At 34.4% G+C, this 25,980-nt stretch overlaps 4 protein-coding genes across 4 annotated transcripts; 1 reads left to right on the forward strand and 3 right to left on the reverse strand.

Annotated features, from left to right (window-relative positions):
- Positions 1-410: 410 nt before the first annotated feature.
- LOC122598939 (probable serine/threonine-protein kinase SIS8) lies at positions 411-11,611 on the reverse strand. The gene is made up of 14 exons (XM_043771406.1): positions 11,097-11,611; positions 9,796-10,236; positions 8,730-8,833; positions 6,558-7,363; positions 6,252-6,473; positions 4,931-4,971; positions 4,304-4,372; positions 4,103-4,203; positions 2,884-2,962; positions 2,680-2,778; positions 2,412-2,480; positions 2,242-2,291; positions 1,873-2,049; positions 411-954 (listed from the first exon to the last, which is right to left on the reverse strand). Exons 1-14 carry the CDS (start codon positions 11,478-11,480, stop codon positions 855-857), a joined length of 2,742 nt encoding a protein of 913 aa, XP_043627341.1. The 5' UTR covers positions 11,481-11,611; the 3' UTR covers positions 411-854.
- Positions 11,612-13,090: 1,479 nt separating this feature from the next.
- Positions 13,091-14,795, reverse strand: LOC122598940 (UPF0481 protein At3g47200-like). The gene is made up of 2 exons (XM_043771407.1): positions 14,743-14,795; positions 13,091-14,439 (listed from the first exon to the last, which is right to left on the reverse strand). Exons 1-2 carry the CDS (start codon positions 14,789-14,791, stop codon positions 13,130-13,132), a joined length of 1,359 nt encoding a protein of 452 aa, XP_043627342.1. The 5' UTR covers positions 14,792-14,795; the 3' UTR covers positions 13,091-13,129.
- Positions 14,796-16,037: 1,242 nt separating this feature from the next.
- LOC122598941 (UPF0481 protein At3g47200-like) lies at positions 16,038-17,793 on the reverse strand. Its single transcript, XM_043771408.1, has one exon. It carries the CDS (start codon positions 17,506-17,508, stop codon positions 16,213-16,215), a length of 1,296 nt encoding a protein of 431 aa, XP_043627343.1. The 5' UTR covers positions 17,509-17,793; the 3' UTR covers positions 16,038-16,212.
- Positions 17,794-23,528: 5,735 nt separating this feature from the next.
- LOC122599261 (protein WHAT'S THIS FACTOR 9, mitochondrial-like) lies at positions 23,529-25,975 on the forward strand. The gene has a single exon (XM_043771742.1). It carries the CDS (start codon positions 23,590-23,592, stop codon positions 25,369-25,371), a length of 1,782 nt encoding a protein of 593 aa, XP_043627677.1. The 5' UTR covers positions 23,529-23,589; the 3' UTR covers positions 25,372-25,975.
- Positions 25,976-25,980: the final 5 nt, after the last annotated feature.

Consider the following 25,980-nt stretch of genomic DNA (forward strand, 5'->3'; position numbering starts at 1 on the left):
TGGTTTCCGCCGTTCGAAAAAAAAAAAAAAAAAAAAAGTGAACCTAAGGTCTAGTGAGTGAAGCAATGCACTATGATCAAACTAAACTAGAACAGACGAGATAATAGTTATCCGATACAAATGAAATTACCGGCCACAGATGCATCTATTATTTCCTTTTAGCAAGGAAAGGGTTTAAGAATCACATGGAGGCTAAGGCTTTCAAGACTCTTTAGGTATTTAGTCATGTACAAGTTTAATTCGGGTATGTACTCTCAAGATATTCTATGATGTCTTGTTATTAGCATCTCATTTTAATCTTCCTTCTCAAAGATTTTGTATATGTCGCTAGTTGTTTTTGCTTTGTAGAGAAATACTATGATCAATGGTGAGTATCATGTTTAATCGATCATTGCTATACATCCCGAGCATGAACAATAGGGAGAATTCTATATGTATTTCCTTAGTTATGCATGGAAAATTTCAATCACGAATAAATAAAGTTAACTTTTGTACTTCACAAGAAAAAACAACTTGGGAAGTGCTTCAATTAGAGGCGCATCGTGTTTTTCCTGTCTACAATGATACAAGTTTTAAACACTTTCAAACGTTTATTTTCTTCTCATGACACTTTGGTTTCCTTGCTTGTGGAAATGACGACCCCGTTGTAGCTGCACTTGGCACAGCAATGAAGTCAGAAGAACAAAATGCACAAGGTTGTGGTTTGGCTGTGTTTGGTTGTATCCTTTGTTTCGACTGAACCTAACCTACACTTCCCAAACCGCACCTTCTTTTGCTTGCTTTTTTTTCCTTTCAATCTACAACAATTTCTCATGTTCAACTCTCAAGGTATAATAGATACATACAAGAATGTGTTATTGACTTGTTCGGTTTTTTGTTCTGTCCGTTGATAGATGCCTCAGGCTTCTTAGACGGGCAATGATCTCTTTGAATGATGGCCGGGATTGTGGCTCCCTACACAAACAATTTAGAATTAGTATCATTACATTGAAACGATCAACAAATGGTTTATCTTCAGTTTACAAGGGGATAGCAGAAAGATTAAAAATAAAAACCCTACATGGTAATCTAGTAATAGACAGGTATATTCCCTTATTATCTATATTCTTAATATAACGAAATCTATGTTCCCTTATCTTGTACATATATTGATAACATACAAAAAGGCTACTATTTTATACCATACGCTTTTTACCTTTTTCAGACAAAAATCGTATGTCGGCCGTTCCAACTTGGTTATGGTTCATAGTACCCTCAAAACTGTTATCATTTGCTATCTAGACAGATGAAACTCCATATGGTAACGTAATATACTTAATACTGCTACTTTAATTATAAAATTACACACCTGCTTTTCTTGCCAGTATCAATTTATTTCAAGGTTCACGATCATATAGTTCAGCAGAAAATCGGATTTTCATACGAACATAACTTTTAAACCGTATCTCCGTTTTTGACATTCAAGCTATCCACAAAAACGTGTTAAAGTCTACTTTCTAATGGTAAGGTCTTTTAAAGTTGAAACAAAACTTGGTTATCCAAAACTTGGTTCAAAATGTTTTGGTCAAGTCCCAATTTAAAAATTAAAAAAAAAAAAAACTTAACTCCTATTTTGGGTCGAGTCGTTTCAAGTGGTATCAGAGCCGTGGTTTAAGGGATTTAGGTATTTTATGATTACAAGGATACCTAGACTTAAACCATAGACGAGACTTGGCCTTATGTGTATAGTTGGTTTCTAGTGACATATGAAAGTATTTAGCGAATTTCACTTGAGACGTATTATAGTATGAAATCATATAATCTTGTTACATGCTTTCTAACTAGTTTTGTGATTTTATTGTTAAAGATTTGACTGCAAGGAAGTTGACTTACAGTTGCCAGCAATCACTTATTATCCCTGCAACCAAAGGATCTATATGTTCAGGAATATCAAGGTGTCTGAACTGAAAACCAACAGCACCAACAACCTGCATCGAGTTCATCTCCGTCCAAGGTATGCGCAAAGTTGCCAACTCCCATAAAATTACACCAAAACTATATACATCACACCTGCAAAACCACCCAAAAGTTTTAAGTAAGATATTGGCTGGTGCATTCAAAGTAACACAAACTTATGAATACAAAATAGAAGTGGCAAAAATTTTTAATCTTTTTGAAACGACACATTCACGAGTAAATGGTTCAAAACCTCAATTGCCACTTCAACTTAAAAGGGTTGCATTTACGAAAGATGTCTCTTACTTCTCATTGGACGGTTCATTCCTCAAAACTTCTGGGGCCATCCACTCAGGCTGCAATACAATGGCAGGTCGTAAGTATAATGGTGCAGTAATTTCCTACGATGATATACTTAAACCCCTTCCCACAATAGTGTTGGTTCATGCTTGCTAATTAAATGAAAAAGAGCTTACAGTTCCAGCAGTAGATTTTGAAGACAAAAAGGTATTGTGTTTCATGCGTGACATCCCAAAATCACATACCTGCAAGAATTAAATAAACAGCACAACTGAATGTTATTTTTCTATCTGAATGTTACAAGTCCCAGTATATGGCTCATCTACATGAATGGACAACAATATGAAATTGAATTCTAATTTAGTGTAGCACCAAGTTATATGCAACACATAAATTATAACCTAAACAAAACCAGTTTAATCATATGAGAGAAAAAACACTAACCTTAACAACCCAATTTTTATCAACAAGAAGATTCGGTGTCTTCAAATCCCGGTGAACGATAATTGGATTGCTAGTATGCAAATAGTTCATTCCCTTGGCCTACAAGCATTTGTTATAATTACGCCAAAAAAATCCTCTCAAATACAAAATTATGAAAAAAACAGCAATAGAATTTAAAACTCAATGCGGAAATCAAAACCCTACCACATCAAGAGCCATGCGCATTCGCCTCCTTTCGTCAAGTTGGACATTAGATCGATGCAGCAACTTGAATAGACTACCCCTGCATAAAAACATATAGATAGACCAGACAACATGAGAAATAAGCTAAATATGCAATATAAAGCACTGATACCGACAAGAATGAATCAAAAAGTTGCCACTTGCTGGTATAAAGCCTATATGCATATAAGCGGTAATATACAGGTAAACAAATAAGGTTTTCCCTGTTTAGGTAACCCAGGAAAGGCAGACCCAGATAGGTCTAACTTAGGTATCCCGCTGACCGTTCCTGTCCCTTTCCTTGGCCACCCCTAAAATGATTACGTAGCGAGGTTTGAACACGAGACAGTCTTTTGAGAGGGAATCAAGATACCTGACCACTACACCGCCTTCGAGACGGTTACAAGACATCTACTTACTGTCAACCAAGAAAAAGCAGTGTTGTAAGACTCAGCCGACTCGACCGAGTACTAGGACTCGGTGGGTAAACGGGTCAAGTCAGCCGAATCGGCCTACTTGACCCTAAAACTCGGTCAAGAGATCAGACACGGGTCAACATAGGTCAAACTCGGCCAAAACTTAATGAAATCAAAACTCTGTTAAATGTTATAAAACATTTAGAAGTTTTTAGCCTATTTATGATTTTCTAATACAAATAATTTCAAAACTTATAATTTTTCTACATAATATAACAATCCGGGTTTTGGCCAAGTCAAGTCCGAGTCACGAGTTTCCCAAACTTGAGAGAAGAAACACAATTCGACAATTTAAACCAATGACATGTTATAAGCAGAGCAAGGAAGATAATGTGGGTAGGTTTGAGTACATAGGTTGAACTGAGTAGTCTTTGTATGGGTCTAGTCAAGTTGATTCTAATTTTTTTAAGAATAAAATGATTTAAGAGCTTTCAGCATTACAAATACGCTTTGGGTGTCCTCCAACACATTCTTTAAGCTAATTTTTTGAATTTTACCCATTTGGTGCGTATAAGATGATTCATGAGCCACTCCACCCATTCATATGTAAATGGGTCGAATAAGTTGAAATTGCAACCTCTAGTTCTAAGTGAAACGAAGAAAGTCACAACAACTAAAAACCCATCCTGATCATGATAAAAAAAAAAATTCAGGAATCGAGTTTATAGGCCAGAGCCAGGAATTTTCAATATCTCACAAATGATTAAATGGAACCAAAACTCGACCTTGGTAGAAATTCTGTCAATATTGAAAGGTTAGGAGGACGAGTAACTGCTCCCATGAATAAAACAACATTAGGATGTCTCAACCTGAGCATGATCTCGACCTACAAAACAAAGAGCCATGCACTAAATCAAATCCTTGTATAGAAGAAAACCAGAAAGAGATAATCAAAAGAGACAAAAGAAAAAGATTCTAAGCCTTACTTCGCTTTTAAATTGAGTCAGTGCATCCCCTGAGATATCTTGGTTCATGAACTTCTTCACAGCAACCTCCTATGAACATATATATAAATTAATAAGACTACCACCATAGCAATTGAACTTTTGTAAATTAAAAAGCTCATGTTATACAAGTGGAGAGTAATAATGGCCAAATGGGTGTCATGTAATGGCTTATTTTGTTCATGTAAGATCAGGTTCGACATGAATCTGAGACTTTTTCTCCATAATGATTTCATTTTAAATAACATGAAACCCCAATTTTCTGTCACATGTGGAAGCTGAACCCAAGACCTCCCCATTATTAAAGTCATTGGGCAGCTCACCTCAACCACATGGACTGAGGGTCATTCATCCCATTTTATAGTCAACTTTTACCTCAAGTAGAAAAGAAAGTAGGTTAGTGTAAAAAACAATGATCCAGTCCCTTCCAACCATAAGCTATTTCTTATTGTCTTGGGACTCAAGAGTGGATAATAGAACACAGTGATCTATTCAATCAACTAAACTAACATCTCTCGGTAGCTTGTTCTGATATAATAATAGCATTGCAACGAAAAACCACATTACTATTGTGTACAAATAGATTATAAAGATATGGATGCATCTTACAGTTCCATTCCATTCTGAACGATAAACCTCGCCATAAGAACCTGGAAGAAAGGGAATAGCAAAAGATTATCATGTGATGAAACATTAAGAAACCCTTATACCCACTTAATTAGCTATTATATAAAGAAACTATAGAATGAAATTGAGTGACTTTTTGAATTCATGTTTAACTTATCTCGGGCAGTACAGAGCTAGTTTTCTATATTGATGAAGCTAAGGCTTTCATTACTTTTACATCATAGGCCATAGCAATATTTTCTGATAATCAGTCGATTACTTCTGGTACTTTTTCTCAAGTGCATCAACTATTACGGGATAGTTAAACATGCCATTGTTCGGTTTAAAATATTAGTACAGATAAGCTAAATCTTACTAAGCACTCAACAAGCATGCAGCATAATTTGAGGAGCATTCACCCACATAAAATCATATATGATAACAAAGGATAAAGCTTAAGGTGCCATACAGGTTGTATCATTTTGCTTTCATTCTACCAAACTTGTGATGAGGTCAGCTTCAACATTGTCATAGAAAATGGTTCCTACCCCCTACAAAGCTTAAAGACATAAATTGGAGAGGCTTGATCTGTGGCATTAGTGTATGTGTCCAAGGATTACTTCTAGATACAAGGATTACGGAAAGCTTGAGCAAAGGTTTTGACTGGTCTGATGTAAGCTACAGGCTGTCAGCTTATGGAACATTAAACAAAATGAGAGCAAGTACCCGCGCGTTGCGGCGGTGAGATGGTGGGGGTGATAGGTCATAGAGTGTGATAGCCAAATGCCTTAACCGTACGGGCTCCGCCCCCAGATTTAAAAATTCGTCAAAAGTATATCGAATGACATCTCTAATGAAAGAGCATTAAATTTTAAGAACACCCATATAATTTTTATAATTTATCGATGCACGGTTTTTGAGATAAAAGATTTTGAACGAATTGGAGGAGGAAATGATTTATGGAAGAGAGAGAAAAAAAATGATTGGTTGAGATTTGAGGAGAGAGAAAGGATGTTAGGTAAATATAGAATTGATATATGGGCATTTTAGGAAAGTAAATGTTGAAACTTAAAATGTAAACAGGGGAGATCTGCTTTATAATATAGTATAGATACAGAAACAAACATGAAGAAAATGATGGAAACTGAGATGAACTCTATTAGGCATTTAGGCACACTTCTAGAGGACTGATAAGTTTCAAAACCTGCGGGTCTATCAGGCTTCGGTTTCTGGACTTGCCCAAAATAAACATACTAGCTGATCACCAATCATAGCCCATGCTAACAATACGTTCAGTGGAAAATGGATAAAACTGTATTCTTACCAATACCAATGCGTCCTCCAATCTGAAGACCCTCCCATGGGATTTCCCACTCAACCTCTTCCAGGCTAATACCTTCCCTATTATTGCTGCAAGAAGGGTGATGGCCAATGCTGGTTGTATTATCTGCCTTTTTACATTTACTAGTATTATCCACTCTTCCCTCATTTAGTAAGTACGGTCCACCATCAGCAACATCACCATATTGTGTCTGCACAGGTTTTACTGCAGATGACACAGCAGATACATGAACTTGCTCCACATCTAACAATTCCAATACTATCATATAAAAAACAGTAAATCTCTTACCAGCTGCATAATTGTTCACCACATCTTCACTAGTAGATTGAGAAGGTAAAGTGTATCCTGGATTGCTCTTACTGGATATTAGTTGTTGCTGCTTTGCTGGTGCCCTATTAACTACATGTTGAATGTTGGCATTAACATTGCCAACCTCACCTGTAGTGAAAGATATGAGATTCGGCTCGCCGTTAGACATGCCTAACGTTGGTCCATGATGAGCCTCATGATTCCACATGTCGGCATCTAACAAATGAACAGTCTCGCACGCTTCTTTTTCTCCCACTTCCTTGTTATTTACAGTTAAAAGTGAATCAGAAGAATTTCCACTACTCTTTAGAAGCACTGCATGGAGCTTTTGAGCAAATTCTGGATTTTTTGCAGCAGTAATGACACAGTTGGATACATCATTAAGTTGTGATTTCTGTGCAGGTGACGTTCTTCCACCAACACCACCACCGCCACCTAACAGGCCTTCCTGTGACCTCCCAAGAGCTGGAAGCAATCTGCCAAAATCATTCTCAAACCTCTCGGTTTGATTTCTTTCCACATCCTTTCCACCCCTGGTGTCCAACTGTGAGCCGATGATAGAAGCTACTGCCACATCTGAAGGGCCAACTTTGGCAAAACCATCAACTTCAGGCGTAACTAGCAGGGAATCGGTGGTTATATCAAGCAGTGGCAATGTATACCCAAAACTATCAGTACCTCCTGCACCGCTCCTGATATCGAGTTCAATACCCTGGAGATTACTACATGGCACCTCCACGGGGATTAGGGTGCCTGGAGCACCCATCAGATCAATAATGTATTCACTGCATAAATCAAACAAAGAGACGCATCATTAGTATTGCCTTTTTCCCAGGGTATAGTCCAGGTATTTCAGTCTGTAAGAGCAATTCAATTTTAAGACCATATTTTACACTAAATTCAGTGTAAAAAATAGCATATTCAAAGAATACCTATGCACTAAAAACTCTATACTACTTGATCTATATTTACAGAGGGATTTGTTTCAATTAATTATTGAATGTCAATATGAAAAGTAAATTAGATTTATAAAATTATTTATAACACTTAGTTACTTTTCCCTTCTATGTTAATGTGATATAACTAATATATGCAAAGGCTAGAAAATAAAGTATACAAAGATTTAGTGTGATGAATAATGTGGCATCAAAAACTAATAGTGTTGCACATAATTTGGTGCAATTTGGAAAGATGAATAGTGTTGCACAAAATTTGGTGTCTTAGTTGGAGAATTTTATAACAAGAACAGTTGGAAGTAGATAAACAAAGAGTTGGGATCGCAATTAAGTCTGTCAGGTTCGAAAGTATCTAAAGCTCTGATGCTTAAAAGACACATTAGAAAGAAATCAAACACCACTGGAGATGTAGTTTCTTAGCTGCAAAGAAAAAGTGGCAGTAAAGAGCAATCGAGCAAGTACAAATTATTTCATCACCTCACCCATTTTATTCAAATCAACCAACTGTCATCATTAAAGTGGATTGCAAACTATTTTCAGATAACTTGTTCCAGCCCCACATACAGTCTCCACAAATGAGCCTACAGCTATGTCGATAACCAATATTAAAAGAGCCACTAACAAACCATCAAAGATCTTCACCATTGGTTGATACATATATTGTAACTCAAATGAATAAAACTTGTTCCTAGTACCGAACAACATGCAGCAAACTCATATGAAACTGCATAAAAATCAGAGAGAGAGCATACAAAATGTGCGAACATACATTTATGATATATCTCATATATCACGTACATATGTATATATATGATAACAACATGACACACATACAGGGACGCCAAGTCACACAGCCGCACAATTGTTATGCTACTATACTAGAAGCCAGTTCCCAATGGAGTGATACAGAAAACAAAAGCATACAAGTACATCATGAAGTTCCCATAGACTACACACATGTATATATGAACACATACATGAACAAACGGGGAATGTACACATACACCTCCGGAAGACATATACACGTGCAGATTATACTAGAAAAGGTGCATGCAGATACATAAACAAATTCACATGAACATTTAAAAGACATGATACAAGTGCACACAAACCCATATAATACACACTTTCTATTTCTATGTTATTTGATAACGCATATGTAAATGATTCGAGATAAAAACATGAAAACCCATACCTCCCATTATCAATTTTAATCAAGTTCACAGCTCCGTCATCAGTTCCAGTATAGTAGCTCCCTTTGACCAGACTACATGCAAGATTGATCTTATCAGCAAGTACCTATCATCAAACATTTAGTTTTTTAAAGCAAATCGAAGGGTACAGTTTTATTCTATAAATTATATCTCATCATGCACGCAGAAAGTACTCTCTTGTCCAAAACTTCACTAACCTACCTTTGGGGTGTCCCCCCTAACTGATTCAACAATTCTTCTTAAGAAAATCTTCATGCTAATATTACCTTTTGTCCATTGCAATTGTTACAAAAGATTGACAGTTAATTTTGTTCCAAGAGATTTCCCAGAATGTTACATCAATCATAGATAATTCACACGTTCAACTAAGAGTCAAACACTACAACCGAAGTATGTGGAGAGTAAAAGAAATCAAATTTATGGCCTTCACTTTACAGATGATTTTAAATAACTGACTTACAGAAAAAATAAAATAAAGAGATTGATACATAATGAATAGATATCACTTAAAACTGACAATGGGTGTTCTAAAATCAATTACCTAACTTCGAGTCTGAAGCTCACTGGCAAGATTCCAGGTGACACCAGAGCTACACTTAACAATTATCAGGCACCTTAGATTAGAGGCACCATGACATAGATATGAGGCACCATGAACAAACATGTATAATAGAAAAAAGAAAGACCTTTTTCCCTTAGAATACAAATGAGAACTCTTAACTTGCTGCTACAATCATATGCTAATCAACGAACTAAATAAATAGGGTTTTATACTATCAAAGTAAGTATAAGCAGCATGGCTCTGGATTCTAATGATAAAAGGTAAAGGAACCAGGATATAAATTGCACCAGTAAAGTGAGCTTATTCCTCTTTGCAACATAAGCAGATACTTCAATAGTGAAGTTGGGAAAAAAAGGAAGAAAAATATCTAAGTTACATTAAAGAGCTAAACACCTTATAAGCCTATTTGTTGATAAGTAAATAATCACGCACATGTACTGTAACCCACTTATACAAAGTTGAAAGAAAGCGAAGACTGATAATACCTTAAAGAGCAAGGCCCTATGACGTGAAAGTCCACAATCAATACAACCAAGGGGAAGTATGATAGTTTTCAAAGTGTTCCGTAGTTCATAACTTCTAGTAGTCCACCTTCTGCACATTTCATCGGCATCACTAACAGGACCACCCATTTGACCTACAACAATATTAGCAATTCTCTGGATCAGCCTACTCATAATCTGACTCGTTCCCATAGCCTGGAATTCCAGTGATATATTTGAAACTCTTTCCTCAAGATGTTGTAGTTCTTTATCTATTGTTCTATTGACCAAAATTACTTCATAATCAACATCATCATAAACTGTTTTAGCTTGAAGATCCACTAATGAGGGCAGTTTCCCTTGTGTCACTAAACTTGAAGTTATCCCATACACATCATAAAACCCATCCATCACTTTCTCATCATAATTCACCACATTGTTACTCTGCACAAACCAGATACTATTATTAATTAATAACAGCATCAGAGTTCAAAGCTTTCTTACTCTGCACATACCAAATACACCGTAAACGGCTCATTGCTTTCTCATCACAATCCATATCCAATATTCTTAATACATAAACTATTGAAATTAGTCGTGTCCAGCATTCAATTAAATATAAGCCAAATCTAGTTGTGCTACAATTCCCATATTCCATGCTAACTTGTTTCAATTTATGTTAAAATTACTTCAAAATGGCTTGAAGCCAAATTTATCAAAAATATTTATGTCCAACATTCTTACTATAACAAGACATTGCCACAAAAGGAATAAAAATACTTAAAAGTCCAACTTAGTACACATTATAATTTCAGCTCCAATTGTAGCATTAAGATATGTTCAATAACTATTCAACACATAGATCTTACTAATGCTGATCACATAAATGTATCCAGCTTAGCATCTACGGTTATCGTATATAGCATCTTTCCAAACAGTCTTATTGTATGTATCCTATGACCTCTTATAACCTGTAAAGCGATTACGTATTCAAAAATTCTTACAAAATATGAAAATTTACATATTACTTGATAAAAGAGGTCTCGAGATACATACAACAAAAATTGAGAGTTTTGTTACACACATAAATCGGTTCGGATGTACGCTACGTAGAATAACAATACGCGATAAGTCGGAGACTCTACCGTTCGTTTAGCCTTAAAAAACTATACGAAACTAAGTATTTCAGTCAAAATACATAAATAAACTACACAACTAAATCAGTAATTCTATCAAAATGTTACAATTAAAATGTAATAGTGCTGTCAAACCTAAAAAAGAAAACAAAAAGTCAAAAACCTCACCCAATATCGAAGCGAAAGGAATTCGACAAGCGATTCGGAAGGCGCACAACCTAAGCTACGTTGCTTAGCAGCTTTAATCTGAGCAGTTTCAGCGTCAGGCTCACGCGGTTCACCGGATCCAGAAGACGAAACGCTAATCGCAAGCGCAAGTTGCATCTGGAATTCCTCTTCGAAGAAATTGAAATCAACATCATCTGGATTTGAATTTGTATTTAAATTATTGTTATTATTATTAGTATTGATCACAGGAGTTTGTAGTAAATCAACGGTGGTTGGCTGAGGTTGCGACGGTGAGGTGTCGGTGGAGGTGGTGGTTAATCGGTCGTTGAAACCACCGCTACCGCCGATGTGAAGTTTCCGGAGTAGGTGTTTCATTTTTGACATGTTGTTAAATTGAATTGTTACATGGAAATATATAGATATAGATTATAGATATAGATATTTTTGTGTGTGAGAGATGAAATTGGGGAAGATGATGATGATGTACGGAAAAGGGGATTTGTGAAACTGGAGTTACACTTGTTCAACAAGCTAGTATTTTTTTTTAATTTTTTTTTTTTTGTGCGAAGCGGAATTAAATTAACCGCTTCATTTCTATTTTCTCACTCGTTTTGTTTTATTTCCATTTTTAACATGATGATAGAGTATAAATGGTAATTTTGAATCTTGCTAGATAAAATTCGGAAATGGTTACACAAATTCTCTGTTAGATCGTATATTCGAGAAGAAAATAGTTTTTTTTAGTAACTTAAAGTATAAAAATTTTCGTTGGGTATATGTTTTATATTATTTTCTTTTATATAATGGTTTATATCTATAAAAACTATTATATATTTTATTAACAGAAATGCTTGTAAATAGTACTTTAAAAAAGAAAATGCCTGTAAATAGTAAACTACAAGCTTAAAAGCTTAAAATACAATCATGACATTTTTATAAAAATTTAAATTAAAAGTAAAATGTACAACCAATTAAATTTTTTAAATATAAATAGTAAAGTACAAGCTTAAATGCATAACACAAGGAATGTTTGACCTTAAGGGAATACATATTTGATATGATAAATGTTTGAACGAACCTATCATATATAAGAGATTTAATTAGGCGTTTATAAGTTCAACGCATTAATCGATCTAGTTAATTAACGGGATTAAAATAAAGTAACGAACTTGACGGGTACGGAGTGAGTCTTCGTTTGATTCTCGATTATAAGTCGTCATATTTGAATTGGTCTTTCAATTAAAGATTTAAAGTGCAACCTGAATTTGATATATCATGAAGTCAAAGTAGATGACCTTTTAATATTATTGTTTCCGATAAATCTTTTCAAGTTTGTTTAGTTTTTGTTTTAGTTTCAATTTAATTTTAAAATCAATTATCGAGGGTCATAAAACCTAAAAGCATTTTGAACTAATTATTAAAACTCACTTATTTCTTATATGTTTCATGTGGATTCGATCTGGACTTACCATTAAACTATACTGCAAACGAACGGGTACACTGCTCGAAAGTGTGTAGTAATCAATTAATCGGTATTTCTTGTTTATAAATTTTAAAACTAGATTTCGCATCAAAGTTAAAAATCCAAGAGACAAAAAGTAAAAAAAGTAAAGTAACTCCCAATGCCGTCTTCCACGGGTTTTGGGTCCCAATACCGTTTTCGACGGTGTATGGGGGAGGTTGATATGTAGACAGCCTTACCCCTACCAAAGGTAGAGAGGCTGCTTCCAGGTTCTACCATAGGTAGAAAAGGACCTCCAGCCTTGCTAAGCATGAGGATCGAACCCATGACCTCTGTTTTTAGAGGCATGAGCTCCAACCACTGATGCAACACAGTTGGTTTTAAAAATCCAAGAGACAACCGATTATTACACCCATTAAATATGTACATAACCACATAAAGGAAAAATGATCATAATATGTACAAGAACTGCTTGAAGAGAACACTCGCGCACGAGAATCCACCTAAAACATCTATGTAAGTGAGGCTGAAAGTGATGTATCCCAATGAAAAACAAATTAAATCGATGTGATTAGCTTTGCTTGATTTGGAAAGGGAGCTGAACAACCGTAACAATAAATATTATGATTCCAGCAAGTAGACCAACGGCAGTCAATGGACTACTGAAATATTTTTGCTTCAACACCCCGATACATTTGGACCAATAACTGTCGTAGTAGGTATCCATCCTTTTCCAAGAATCAATGTAATAGAAATCTAAGAAGGTAACATCTTTGCATATGTTCTTTATCATATCTGAAGCCTTTTCGTTTGAGCCTAGGTGGTTGACAAGGACGTCTGATTCTCCCAACTTGGCAATGTCTGCCGGACTATCAACTAACATATCCAGTGCCATGGCATATGATGTAACATAATTGTAAACCGGAGAGTACTGCTCATATACGATGAGGTTCTTCACAACTACTTCAAAGAAATTGTCAATAACCACAACAGGCATTCTAAGAGTAGGCTTATGTGAAGACGATTGAAAATCTATTGACAATGGCCAAATCTTTTCATCTTTAGGTCTAAACTTCACCCCAATTTTGTCCAATTCTACAGCTGAGTGGGCTGTTGGAAGCACCGATATTGTTGATGAGTTGGGAAGTTTGGGCAGGTAAACTTTGTGCAGAAGGCCAAGAATGTGATCATGAGTCGTTTCTGTGCCAATATTGTCCATTTTTATGCAATCTGTAAAGGGATTGATATATCCTAGTAGATTACTAAGCATGGTAATCAGAGAGGGTCTTGATTGTAGTTTGTTGATAGTGCTCTCATAGATGTCCTCGAGAACAAAAAAAGGAATTTGGTTTTCTAGCAACACCAGGTCCAGAGCGATAGACCTGCTGCGCAAACGGTTATCTGAAAGTAAGTTACCAGATCCAGACAGTTTAGAAATGAACTGAAGTATGAAACAAGCATCCATGACCATCATTTGAGTGAATTCATCATCGTTATATGCTGTCTTCTTCATACCATCATAACATCCTCTGATTCTTTCTATTTTATCATACACCTTTTGCACACAATTGTGTAATGTTTCGTCTATGAAACCTATTTCAGACAATAGTTCGTTTACAAAAGCCGCCTTTCGTGCTTCTGTTGATTTCAAATTCAATTTTTCTTTGTGTAAAGGTCCAATAGAGACCACCCTGGGGATGAACAAACTAGGATTGAGATCTCTAAGTCTACTAGGAGCTGTGTAAATGGATGAAAATCTATTGCTATTTCTTGCTTTTTTGACACGGTCAACAAGACTTTGGACAGTGTTTTGTATAGTTTTTTGTTTTGCATCAGCAACCTCTCTTGGCACATTGGACACCCTTTCCTTAGCCACAATCTCTGAAAAAACACGAGTCTAAAAGGGTAAGCGATACCAAAGTGGCCTAGAGATAGATAGGGTGTTTTGATATCTTCACAAAAAGTTTCAGGTTCGAATCTTCAATTCATAGGTTAATATTTTTATTTATTATGGTTTTACCTTGGTTAACTTGATCTTTTATTTTTTTAACAGAAAAGTAGCCAGCCAGTTTCTGATAGCTTAAACTGGAAAAACTTCATCGTTTACTAGTTTTATTGAAAAAAAAAAATAGTAGTGCATGTGCGTTACAAAAAAATAAACTAATTAAATAGGTGACTAATTACCTTCTTCGTTGTTACTTACATTACTTGGACTTCCTTCTTCCTTGGTCATTGTCTCTTCGGTTCTTTGAGACTTTGAGTTATTGTTAGTTCGTGGATCAAGATATATATATATATATATAGGTATAGGTATATACATATAGATATAGATTAAGGGTACATAGAGATGCATATATATATATATATTGACATAAAAAACCAAGGTAAGGTGATAGGCTTGGCGTATTGATCAAATCTTATAAAGTTCTAAGAGGCGGAGACCTTGATTTTAATATTATTAACAAACTTCAGCATTTGGCGAAAAAGCCTTTCGACGGGGCATATTTTACTAGTATTAAATTTAATAATCTGTAGAGATTTTTTAAGATTTGAAAATTAAACGTTATGCAGAATGACGTACTAGCTTTTATTTATTAGATCATCAAACTACTCTGCTTCAAATGAAAACTTTTGATATGCGATATACAACTAACATCGAAATTAAAATTAGTTGTAACGTGTATACACAGACTTTGAAAACCCATGACCTTGTATTTTACTCGTAATTGACATGAAACTTCATATATATTAACATCAGTGGCATAAGTGATGTAATTACATAGAAGTTGCTAGAATTTGTTTGCCATTTTGGTCTTAAATTTCAAAATTAGTTTAGCTTTTAGTAATTTATTGGGTATTTTACTTGGTGACTTCATTACAACAATCAAGTGGAACATTTAGTATTGTTTAGGTACTTACTAATGAAATTTCTAAACAATCATCATTCTATATACATAAAAAAGTTAAAATTAATAAGGTATAGAGTATAGACTATTTAAATTTAGGAGGCACAATCGCAACGTGTATCAGTAGAAAAACACTACTAATGAAATTTAGGAGGCACAATCGCAACGTGTAAAGGAGCATATATCTAGTTTAGCCACATACTAATGAAATTTAGGAGGCACAATCGCAACGTGTATCAGTAGAAAAACACTAATAACTTTTCAAAAAAATAATAATACTAATAAAAATGGCTCTGTTTTTTTTTTTTTTATGGCTAATTAAGATCATCAAGTATGGGACTCAGAACCTAAACCTATATGTTGCAACAATATCATCTCAATGACATATTTACTTTCACCATTTCACACTTCACGCAACTATAAACCAGGACCCATGAACCACGTCCACGGGCTGATAATCATGTACCGTGCGGCCGTGCCCCACGAACCACTGAAACATTTAACTAGAACTTAAAAACCTATGTAAATCATGAAAAGTTAAAATTCCGAAACATAACCGGTTATTAAACCCATTAAACATGTACATAACCACATAGAGGAAAACCATATGTAGAATATACAGAGACTGCTTAAAGAGAACACTTGAGCACCAAAACCCACCTCAAACACTAATTGAGGGCGAAAATGATGTGATTGCGAAAAACAAACTATACAAACTTGAGCGGTAGTATCCAGTTAAGAAAAACGATTAGCTTTGCTTAATTTGGAAAGGGAACTGAGCAACCGTAACGATAAATATTATTATCCCAGCAAGTAGGCCAACTGCTTTCAATGGACTACTGAAGTATCTTTGCTTCAACACCCCGATACATTTGGACCAATAACTTTTGTAGTAGATATCCATCTTTTTCCACGAATCAATGTAATAGAAATCGAGAAAGGTAACATCTTTGCATATGTTTTTTATCGTATCTGAAGCCTTTTCATTTGAACCTAAGTGGTTGACAAGGACATCTGATTCTCCCAACTTGGCTATGTCTGCCGGGCTAGCAACTAGCATATCAAGTGCCATGGCATACGATGTTACATAATTGTGAACTGGACCGTATTGCTCATATACAATGAGGTTCTTCACAACTACTTCAAAGAAATTGTCAATAACCACAACAGGCATTCTAAGTGTAGGCTTATGTGAAGACGCTTGAAACTCCATAGCCAATGCCCAAATCTTTTCATCTTTAGGTCTAAACTTCACCCCAATTTTGTCCAATTCTACGGCTGAGTGGGCTGTTGGAAGTACTGATATTTTTGGTACGTTGGGATTTTGGGGTAGGTAAACTTTGTGCAAAAGGCCAAGAATGTGATCATGAGTTGTTTCGAGGCCAAGATTGTCCATTTTTATGCACTCTTTAAAGGGGTTGATATGTGCTAGTAAATTACAAAGCATGGTAATTAGAGGGGTTCTTGATTGTACTTTCTTGACAGTAATGATCTCATAGATGTCCTTGAGAACAAAAAAGGGGATCTGGTTTTCTAGCAACACCAAGTCCAACGCAATGGACCTGCTGCGCAAACGGTTATCTGAAAGTATGTTACCAGATCCAGAGAGCTTAGAAATGAACTGAAGTATGAAACAAGCATCCATGACCATCATTTGAACTAATTCAACATCATTATATGCCGTCTTCATTCCATCATAACATGCTTTGATTCTTTCTATTTTATCGTGCACCTTTTGCACACATTTGTTCAATGTTTCCTCTATGGAGCCTACCTCAGACAATAGATCACTTAAATAAGCCGCTTTTCGTGCTTCCATTGATCTCAAATTCATTTTTTCTTTGTGCAAAGGTCCAATAGAGACCACCCTAGGAGTGAACAACCTATGATTGAGATCTCTAATCCGACTAGGAGCTATATAAATTGATGAAATTGTATCGCTATCTCTTGGCTTTTTGACACGGTCAACAAGACTTTGGACAATGATTTGTATAGTTCCTTGTTTCACATTAGCAACTTCTCTTGACACCCATTCCCCAGCCATGATCTCTGGAAAAAACACAAGTCTAAAAAGGGTAAGTGATAGCCATCACTAATTAAGGTGGGCTAGCTAGAGATCATGTGTTTTGATGTCCTCACAAAAGGTTTCGGGTTTGAACCTTGATTGGTAATCATACTGAGGGCAACCAAGAAAATGGTTCAAAAAGGCATACCCGGGTTAGAGACGCACATCTGAGTGAAAGACACAATGTTGTAGGCAATAGCAGGTAGATTACAAATTGTGTTTTTCCTTTACTTAATTCAAAGGGGTAAACTGAAGATAGTTAGGATATTTGTCGAAATGGGTAGCTTCATTATCACCATGATTGAAACGTATATATATACAATAAGCATAGTTGTCTATTTAATACTCACATATTTAATGCAAAATCAATAATTAAAACAAGTTAGTCTTCATGGTGCATGCTTGGCGTCCCATCTTCCACGTCTTTTTCCATATCTAACTCTCAATCACTTTGATTGAACTCGTTTATGAACTTGTTTACATATTTATTGGTTATGTATCCATCCTTAAAGGGAAGGGAGTCATGTGGCTCAAAATCCATCATCCCAAATCCCACCAATTACATCTCTTCAACTCGTTTTTTCTTTTCAACCCTCTCAACCAACCTTCCTAACCATTTTTCATGACATTCATTACTTTTTCAACCATCCCAAATTTATTTTTTCATAATTAAATTAAATATTATTTTCATTTAATAATAATTTTATAAGATAATCATAATATAATTAAATAACGAGCATGGTACCCGCGCAATGCGGCGGCGGTGGTGTAGAAGATGGTCTAGTGGTGGCGGTGATGGTATTGTTGGTAGTGGTGGCGGTGTCAAGTGGCGTAAGTTGATGTAATTGTGATAGTGAAAAGTTTTAGAAGATAAGGGTTTAAAGTGTTAAGTATTAAAATAAGGGTTTATGGTGTAAATTAACTAATTAAGAGCAAAGTTGGTAATTTATAAAACAATTTCCATAGTGGGTTTTTATTAAGAGGCAATTTGATAAATTCCGCTGTGACATTTGAGTAACTATTTCTAAAAATGGAAGGGGTGATAATCTTTATATAGGAGTATAAATATATATAATTTAACTAAAGATGATAATAATATCAAAATATATTATATGAAGGTACCTTTTGTATAAACTTGAAAATGTAGGGTTTAATTTGGAAAGTGTAAACAACATAGATTAAAAAAAAATAGAATTTGTGGTATAGCTTCTTACAATCTTCTTCTTGCTTCGTTTTCTCCAACAGGTTTCTAACTTTTTTTTTTTTTTTAAAGTTTTGGTTTGGTCTAAATAATTGTGCCAACTGTCACTTTTTTCGCAACCCACCTCGCTCCCACACGCTCCTAACGATCACATCCCTTCCCCAAGTCTCCAAGCCGCAGCTGGCTCCTAACCCTCCGAAGTTCAACCCGCTCCCAACCCGTGGTCATGGTTGCGGTGTTCCTTAAGCGGACTGGTCAACCCAGCGGCCATGCCGCTACCACTCCTCTCCCCCTTATATTTAAGATTTCATTATCATTATTATAAAATAGAAGGCAACAATAGACAGTATACTAATAATAATGTGAACTAAGGAGGTTCATCCGCCGCAGTTACTATTTTTTTTTGTTAAACACAACATCGATCACTACCATATTATTGTAGTTATGTTTACCCAAGAGGTGGTGATTCAAACTTGCACCCTTTTATTACGGTAAAAAAAAAGTTTAATTGAAAAAGAGAAAGGGAATTTTTTTCTAAAGCAATATTATAGTCAATTCATTGTAAATAAAGTTACTATATCAAATATATATATATATATTTATTTTACAAAAAAAAAGAAATAAAAATAAACAAACCTAAAAAGAAAATTTTGAGGAAAGCTAAATGACAAAAAAAACCATATGTGCAAAAGATAAGTAAAAATCAAAAACCAAATGGAAGTGAAAAAAAAAAAAAATTAAGTCAAAATACATAAAAGAAGTTAAAAAGAAAATTTAGGACAAAATGGAAAGAACAATCAAAAACAGAAGAAACTTCCTAGAAATTTGAAAGTAAAACACATACACCAAACAATAATAAAAAGCCAAAAAGAAGTTATTATAACAATATAAACCAAGTAAATGATACGTGGCAAAGAAAACAAGTAGAACACAAATAACAAAAAACATAAATATAAAAAGTAAATATGAAAGGGACAGAAACTAAATATAGAAATCCAAAAAAAAAGGTAACAAAAGCAAAAAGTAAAACACAAGCCAAAAAATCCAAAAAAAATAAAATTTAAAAAAAAAACAAATACAAACATATAGAACATAAATGGCAAATGAAATAAACTAGCACAAAATTGGTACATGTATTTCTGATTTTTCTTACAAGTTTTAGGTTCGATTTTTTTGAGTGATCGATTAGTAAATTATTTGTAACGGTTAATGGTCTACATCTTGTAATCTAAAGTGCGTATAAAGCTTTACTATTGTATGATGAGGCGTCCCTACCGACTGACAATTAAAAAAATCTACACAAATGATAATAACCATGAGAAGCAACATAAAATTCAAAATATAATTATAAAAATATGCAAAAAATAAATGTTGAAATAAAAAATGAGAAAAAAAAAGACAATTAAGCTTTGAACCAACAACCTCTCGGAAAAAGTATGGACACGACGTTTTTTTCCATTTCAACTACCGAAGTCTGAACCATCCTTCAACATATGTTAAAATATTATTATTATTATTATTATTATTATTATTATTATTACTATTATTATTATTATTATTATTATTTTGTCAATTATTACTCTTTTGTAAAACAAATTAGCTCACCCCTCTTAACAACTTTCTATATATATATATATATAAAGAGAATACAAGGTTGTCCGGCACTTAAGCTTAGGTGTGGAATCCATCACATAATAATATTTTATTATTTCTTGTTTAATGAATAAATGCACGAGCCTCGTGATTTTTATGGATTAAAAAAAAATAATATGTGAGTGTTCCACATCTAAGCTTAGATACCTGACAACTTTATATTCTCATCCCCCATATATATATATATATAGTGAAAAGTTATTTTGAGAACTTTTTTTTGCGATAACCTTTAAGAACTTTTCAAATCAAGCCCAACCGATGGTTATTCTTTATATGAAAATTGTTTTTTAATTGTTTTATGAATACTTTATGTGTAATTTTGAAGTTTATAATTGTGTGGAGGCATGGATTATCATCCGTTATACAATTATATAGAGATTTGGATTCTTGATTACATGTGCACGAATATTGCTATGATCACATGTATGCAAGTTGATCACATATAATCATAGCAATATTCGTGCACATGTGATCAAGAATCCAAATCTCCACATAATTATATAATGAATAATAATTCATGCTCCACACAATTATAAACTTTAAAATTACATATAAGTTATTCAGAAAACAATCAAAAAAACAATTTTCATGTAAAGAACAATCATCAATTAGACTTGATTTAAAAAGTTTTCAAAGATTCTCGCAAAAAAAAGAGGTTTTCAAAATAACTTTACCCTCTATATATATATATATATGATAGAGATCAAATGAGAAGGTACCTTAAGGAGAGAAGAGAGAGAAGGTTCGTTTTTTTATTTTTTTTAACTTGTTTTATTGACTTTTATTCTTTTTTTCACATTTTCCATTCTCTCTTTAATTAACATATTCCATATAAAAATTTTAAAATAGTTTTAAAAGTTATTTTTTTTTCAAAGGGCATAGCACGTAAGCTATAGGCGAAGCCTTTCGGCTTATGGCGGAGCCATAATAGCTAAGGGCGAAGCCCGTTAGGTAGATCACCCCATCACCGATCACCCCTTATGACCTATCACCCTCTATGACCTATCACTCCTACCAGCTACCCCTTATTAATATCCTTAAGGGCGAAGCCCGTACCGTACCCTTACATGTATAACTCACTAACTCGGGTTAGAAATTTTTTATTTTTTAAAATTTTTTTATGGATTGAATTAATTAAAAAAGAATAAGAAAAGTGAAAAAAAGAATAAAAGTCAAAAAAACAAGCTAAAAAAAAATAAAAAACGAACCTTCTCTCCCTTCTCTCCTTAAGAACCTTCTCTCTGGATCTCTACCCTATATATATATATATGTTATATATATAATATATATATGTTATATATATATATATATGTTTTAGGTAAAATAAAACAAGTATTAAATTAAAACAAATAAAACAATAGGTTTTTCTTCACTAACGATTATCGTGCATCATGAATATTATCGTGCATAAATTGCTTCGTGAATCTTTGTGCATCAATTGCTTCATGAATTTTTGTGCATCAATTTAACCATGATTTAAGGGTCAAGATCTTGTCTTATTTATTTTACAATACTCAACCCATATATATATAAATATATATATATAATACCTAACAAAGCAAACCCTCACTTTTTTCTTATTAAACTTTAACCCTTTGATATGACTAAAACACCCTTACATAAAACCAAACATCTTCACATATATCTCATATTTCACAAATGCCCCTTTTCATTAACTATACTATTTTCTTACATCAACTACCTTTACATTAATTGCCATGCCGCCGCTTTGTGCGGGTACCCCCTCTCGTCTTACCCTTAACTTTTAACACATTCTTAACTCACACATTACATCTACCCAAAATATCCCTTATATATTTTCCAATCCTATCTATCCAAATTACATCTCTCTTTTATTCACTAGTTTAGATATTTTCACATAATATATCTATAATACTCTTAATAAAAATATTTACAACATATATATCTCCTACGCTTTAAAATAACCTACATTACCCCTTTTACATCACTACTTTTACATTAATAACCACATCGTGATTATCATCACGCCGTCCCCATCACCTCGATCGCTGCCAACTGCCACCACAACCATCACCATCGTTGTGTTGCGTGAGTACCCGTTTAGTATTTATAAGCATATACATATTCTTTGTTTTTTTTTTAAATTAAAATATTTTTTTATACGATAAATATCTCAAGTTTTATTTGTCAAATCAGTTTCAAATTTTAAGTTTGAAATTCCATATTCTCTTCTCAACTAAATCGATAATTTGTTTTGAATTAAAAATAAGAGGTAAGGTAGTCATGTAGATCACGGATGAATTTTTTTTTTCTTTTTCCCAAATCTTTAGTCTTAGTATTAAAATTTTAAACTTTCAACTTTTTAAATATCTAAACCATTTTTCTGCTTTATTCACAAGTTAAATGTTTTCAAAAGATATTTTTATAACTACACTCTTAAAATTATTTATTAACTCTTAAAATAACTACACTCCCTTAGTTTATCTCAATAACTTTTACATTAATAAGTTAATAACCACACCATCACCGCCACCATTGTCGACGTCGTCGCCCGTCACCTCGATCGCTACCAACCGCCACCATAACCATCACCGTCTTGTATTACGTGAGATCTTGTTTAGTATCTATACTATCTATATAAACAAACTACCCCTAAAAGTTAACACTCTACCGTTAAAATATCTAATTTACCCTTTTAATCTATACTACCATTAAAATTTTATCCCTGAAATTCTAAAAATACCCTTAAAAAAAAACCTTACGCGTGTCCCTTCCCTTATCTGAAGTTGCTCACATAGTATATCAAAAAAACACACATGCGTTACTGAATTTAATAATCGATCAACATAATTACGCTCACTCTAAAACAACAACGACGGTTTGTACTTTCTACCGGACTAAGAAACACTTGAGTTGAATCATACATTCATGTAATCACACGGTACCGCCACTTAACCAGTGTTTTATTCTTATGCACTGCCACATCGCGCGGGTACAAGACTAGTTTTATTATATCCTATAAACTTTTCATACATTTAACATGAGTTTAAATTAAACTTTTTTTGTATGTAAGACAAGAGTTCTTAATAATTCAAAATAGCATATATATACACTTTTTAATTGAAAATCGAAAATAAAAATACAATTTCTATACAACAATTGCTATACTTGGATTAATAAAAGATGTTAAACCCTAATTCATTTCTCTCAAAACCCTACAAATTATGAATCACCAACGTTTAATACTCAGTGGGTACCTCCTCCGACCACGGCGACCTAGCCGCCATGACCACCACCGTTACCACACAAGCTCAATCGTCTCATCAATCAACTGGGTCCGTGACAGAGCACTTGACCACGCCGTGGAAAAAGAAAGAGATCTAAAACCCATGATCAACATCAAAAACCTCTTAATCTCAGAACCATCAAAATCTCTCCCAATTTCAATCATTTCCGACAAGAAAACATCCTTAGGTTTATCAAACATCATTCGACCTATCGAATTCATTCGAAAATACCCTTCTGTTTTTCAAGAATATCTGCCAGGTGGAATTGGTGTACACCCACATGTCAAATTAACGCAAGAAACACTTGACATACATTCCGAAGAAGACCATTTTCTCGATACGAATGAACAAAAAATCGACGTTTCGAATCGACTTTTAAAGCTTTTAATGTTGGGTAGAGTTAATAAATTGCCACTTGATGTTATTGATAGATTAAAATGGGATTTAGGGTTGCCTAATGATTATATAAATACTATTGTTCCGTGTTTTCCGGATTATTTTCAAGTTAGTAGTAGAGGAAATGAGCTAGAATTAGTTTGCTGGAATAACGAATTGGCGGTTTCGGTTATGGATGAGAAGAAATTGAGTTCGTTTTCGTTGCAGTATTCGCGTGGTTTTGAGATGGATAATAAGTTTAAGAAATGGGTTGATGATTGGCAGAAACTACCTTACGTTTCACCGTATGAAAATGCGAAGAGTTGTGATGAAAATGAGTCGGATAAATGGATAGTCGGGTTATTACATGAGATTTTGAATATAATGGTACCTATGAAGACGGAAAAGGATAATTTGTTGATTCTTGGAGAATGTTTGGGTGTTCGGTCGAGGTTTAAGAGGGCATTGTTAGAACATCCTGGGATTTTTTATGTTTCAAGTAAGTTGCATACGCATACGGTGGTTTTGAGAGAAGGGTATAAGAGAGATTTGTTGGTTGGAAAGCCGGTTCATCCGTTGATGTCTTTGAGGTCTGCGTATATTCATTTGATGAATATGGTTAAGAGGGAGGAGAAAAATAAGTCTGAGGAGGTGGACGATACGAAAGATTCTAATGAAGGGGAAGAAGAGGATGAAGATGAATGGAGTGAAAATGAGAGCGAAAATGAACAAGATTATGATGATTCTGGACGTGACGATGTTACTGATGGTGAAAAGGAGAATGACGTTGCTGATGGAAGAGCGAAAATGGATCGTGAGGGGAAAAATGATGATTCTGTAAAGAGAGGCAGGAGGCAAGATGGTGAAAATGGGAATACACGGATTAGAGGGAAACCAAGTAGGGAAATGAAGTTTACTGATTCGCCTAGAAGAAACACTCCAAATGCAAGGAGTAGTGAGAATGATGGTAGGAGGAGAGGCGGAGGCAGAGGCAGGGAAAGAACTAGGAAGAATGTGGTTAATGAAAAGACGGATTCAAGAAGTAATCGGACGTCTGATTCAAGAACCACTCGGACGTCTGATTCAAGAACCTATCAAAGGTCCGATAGGAGAACAAATCAGATGTCTGATAGTAGAACAAATGAGATGTCGGATAGTAGAACAAATCAGATGTCTGATAGAAGATCCAATCAGATGTCTGATAGAAGAACCAATCAGATGTCTGATAGAAAAGAGAGACGGGAAACAAATGGTCCAAGAGGTTTAAGAACAGAGGCTCCAGGTGCTCGAAGAGATTTTGGCAGAGGATCCAACAGATCGGGTGCTTCAAGGACTAGGGAGTAGGGAGGGACGATTCTAGGCTGTAGCTGTTTAAAACATATGGAATAAGTTCTTTTACAGTAATACTTTGGCTGGCTATATGTGCTCTCTCCATGTGTTCAATTTTGTGATCAAGCTTTGTTTTAAAGAATCGTAATCAAAGAGCAGTTTTTATAGTCATTCAACTGATCATTTACTTCAATTTAGTTCAGTTTCACCAAGCAACACCTTGCTTTTATTAATGGTGTGATTAGTATTACTTGTTGATTATGATTGTGGTTACAAACTAGTACTAAATTGGATATGTTTCATGTAGCCTTTCCTCCATGTACATCAAACAATATATCAGAAGCAGATAATAAAACGAGTTGTATGAGATTGCTAAAGAAGCTGAAACAAGATGGATTGACGATAACAATGTAGGTACGTTTCTGCTAATATGGCAAATTGAGTGGGTCAACATGGGTAACAAGCATTAAGAGAAGATTGAAAAGTTTAAGTGATTCTGATACAAATGTAACAGAGCATCGATAGAAGGTTGCAAACTGCTTGTCTTTTCCAAGTTTCCAGTAAGTTGTATCGAACCTTTGATTGAACATAACTATATATATATAGTGTGTTTTTATTATGTTT

This window comes from Erigeron canadensis, chromosome 5 (genome assembly GCF_010389155.1).
Source record: "Erigeron canadensis isolate Cc75 chromosome 5, C_canadensis_v1, whole genome shotgun sequence".
Lineage (NCBI taxonomy): Eukaryota > Viridiplantae > Streptophyta > Magnoliopsida > Asterales > Asteraceae > Erigeron > Erigeron canadensis.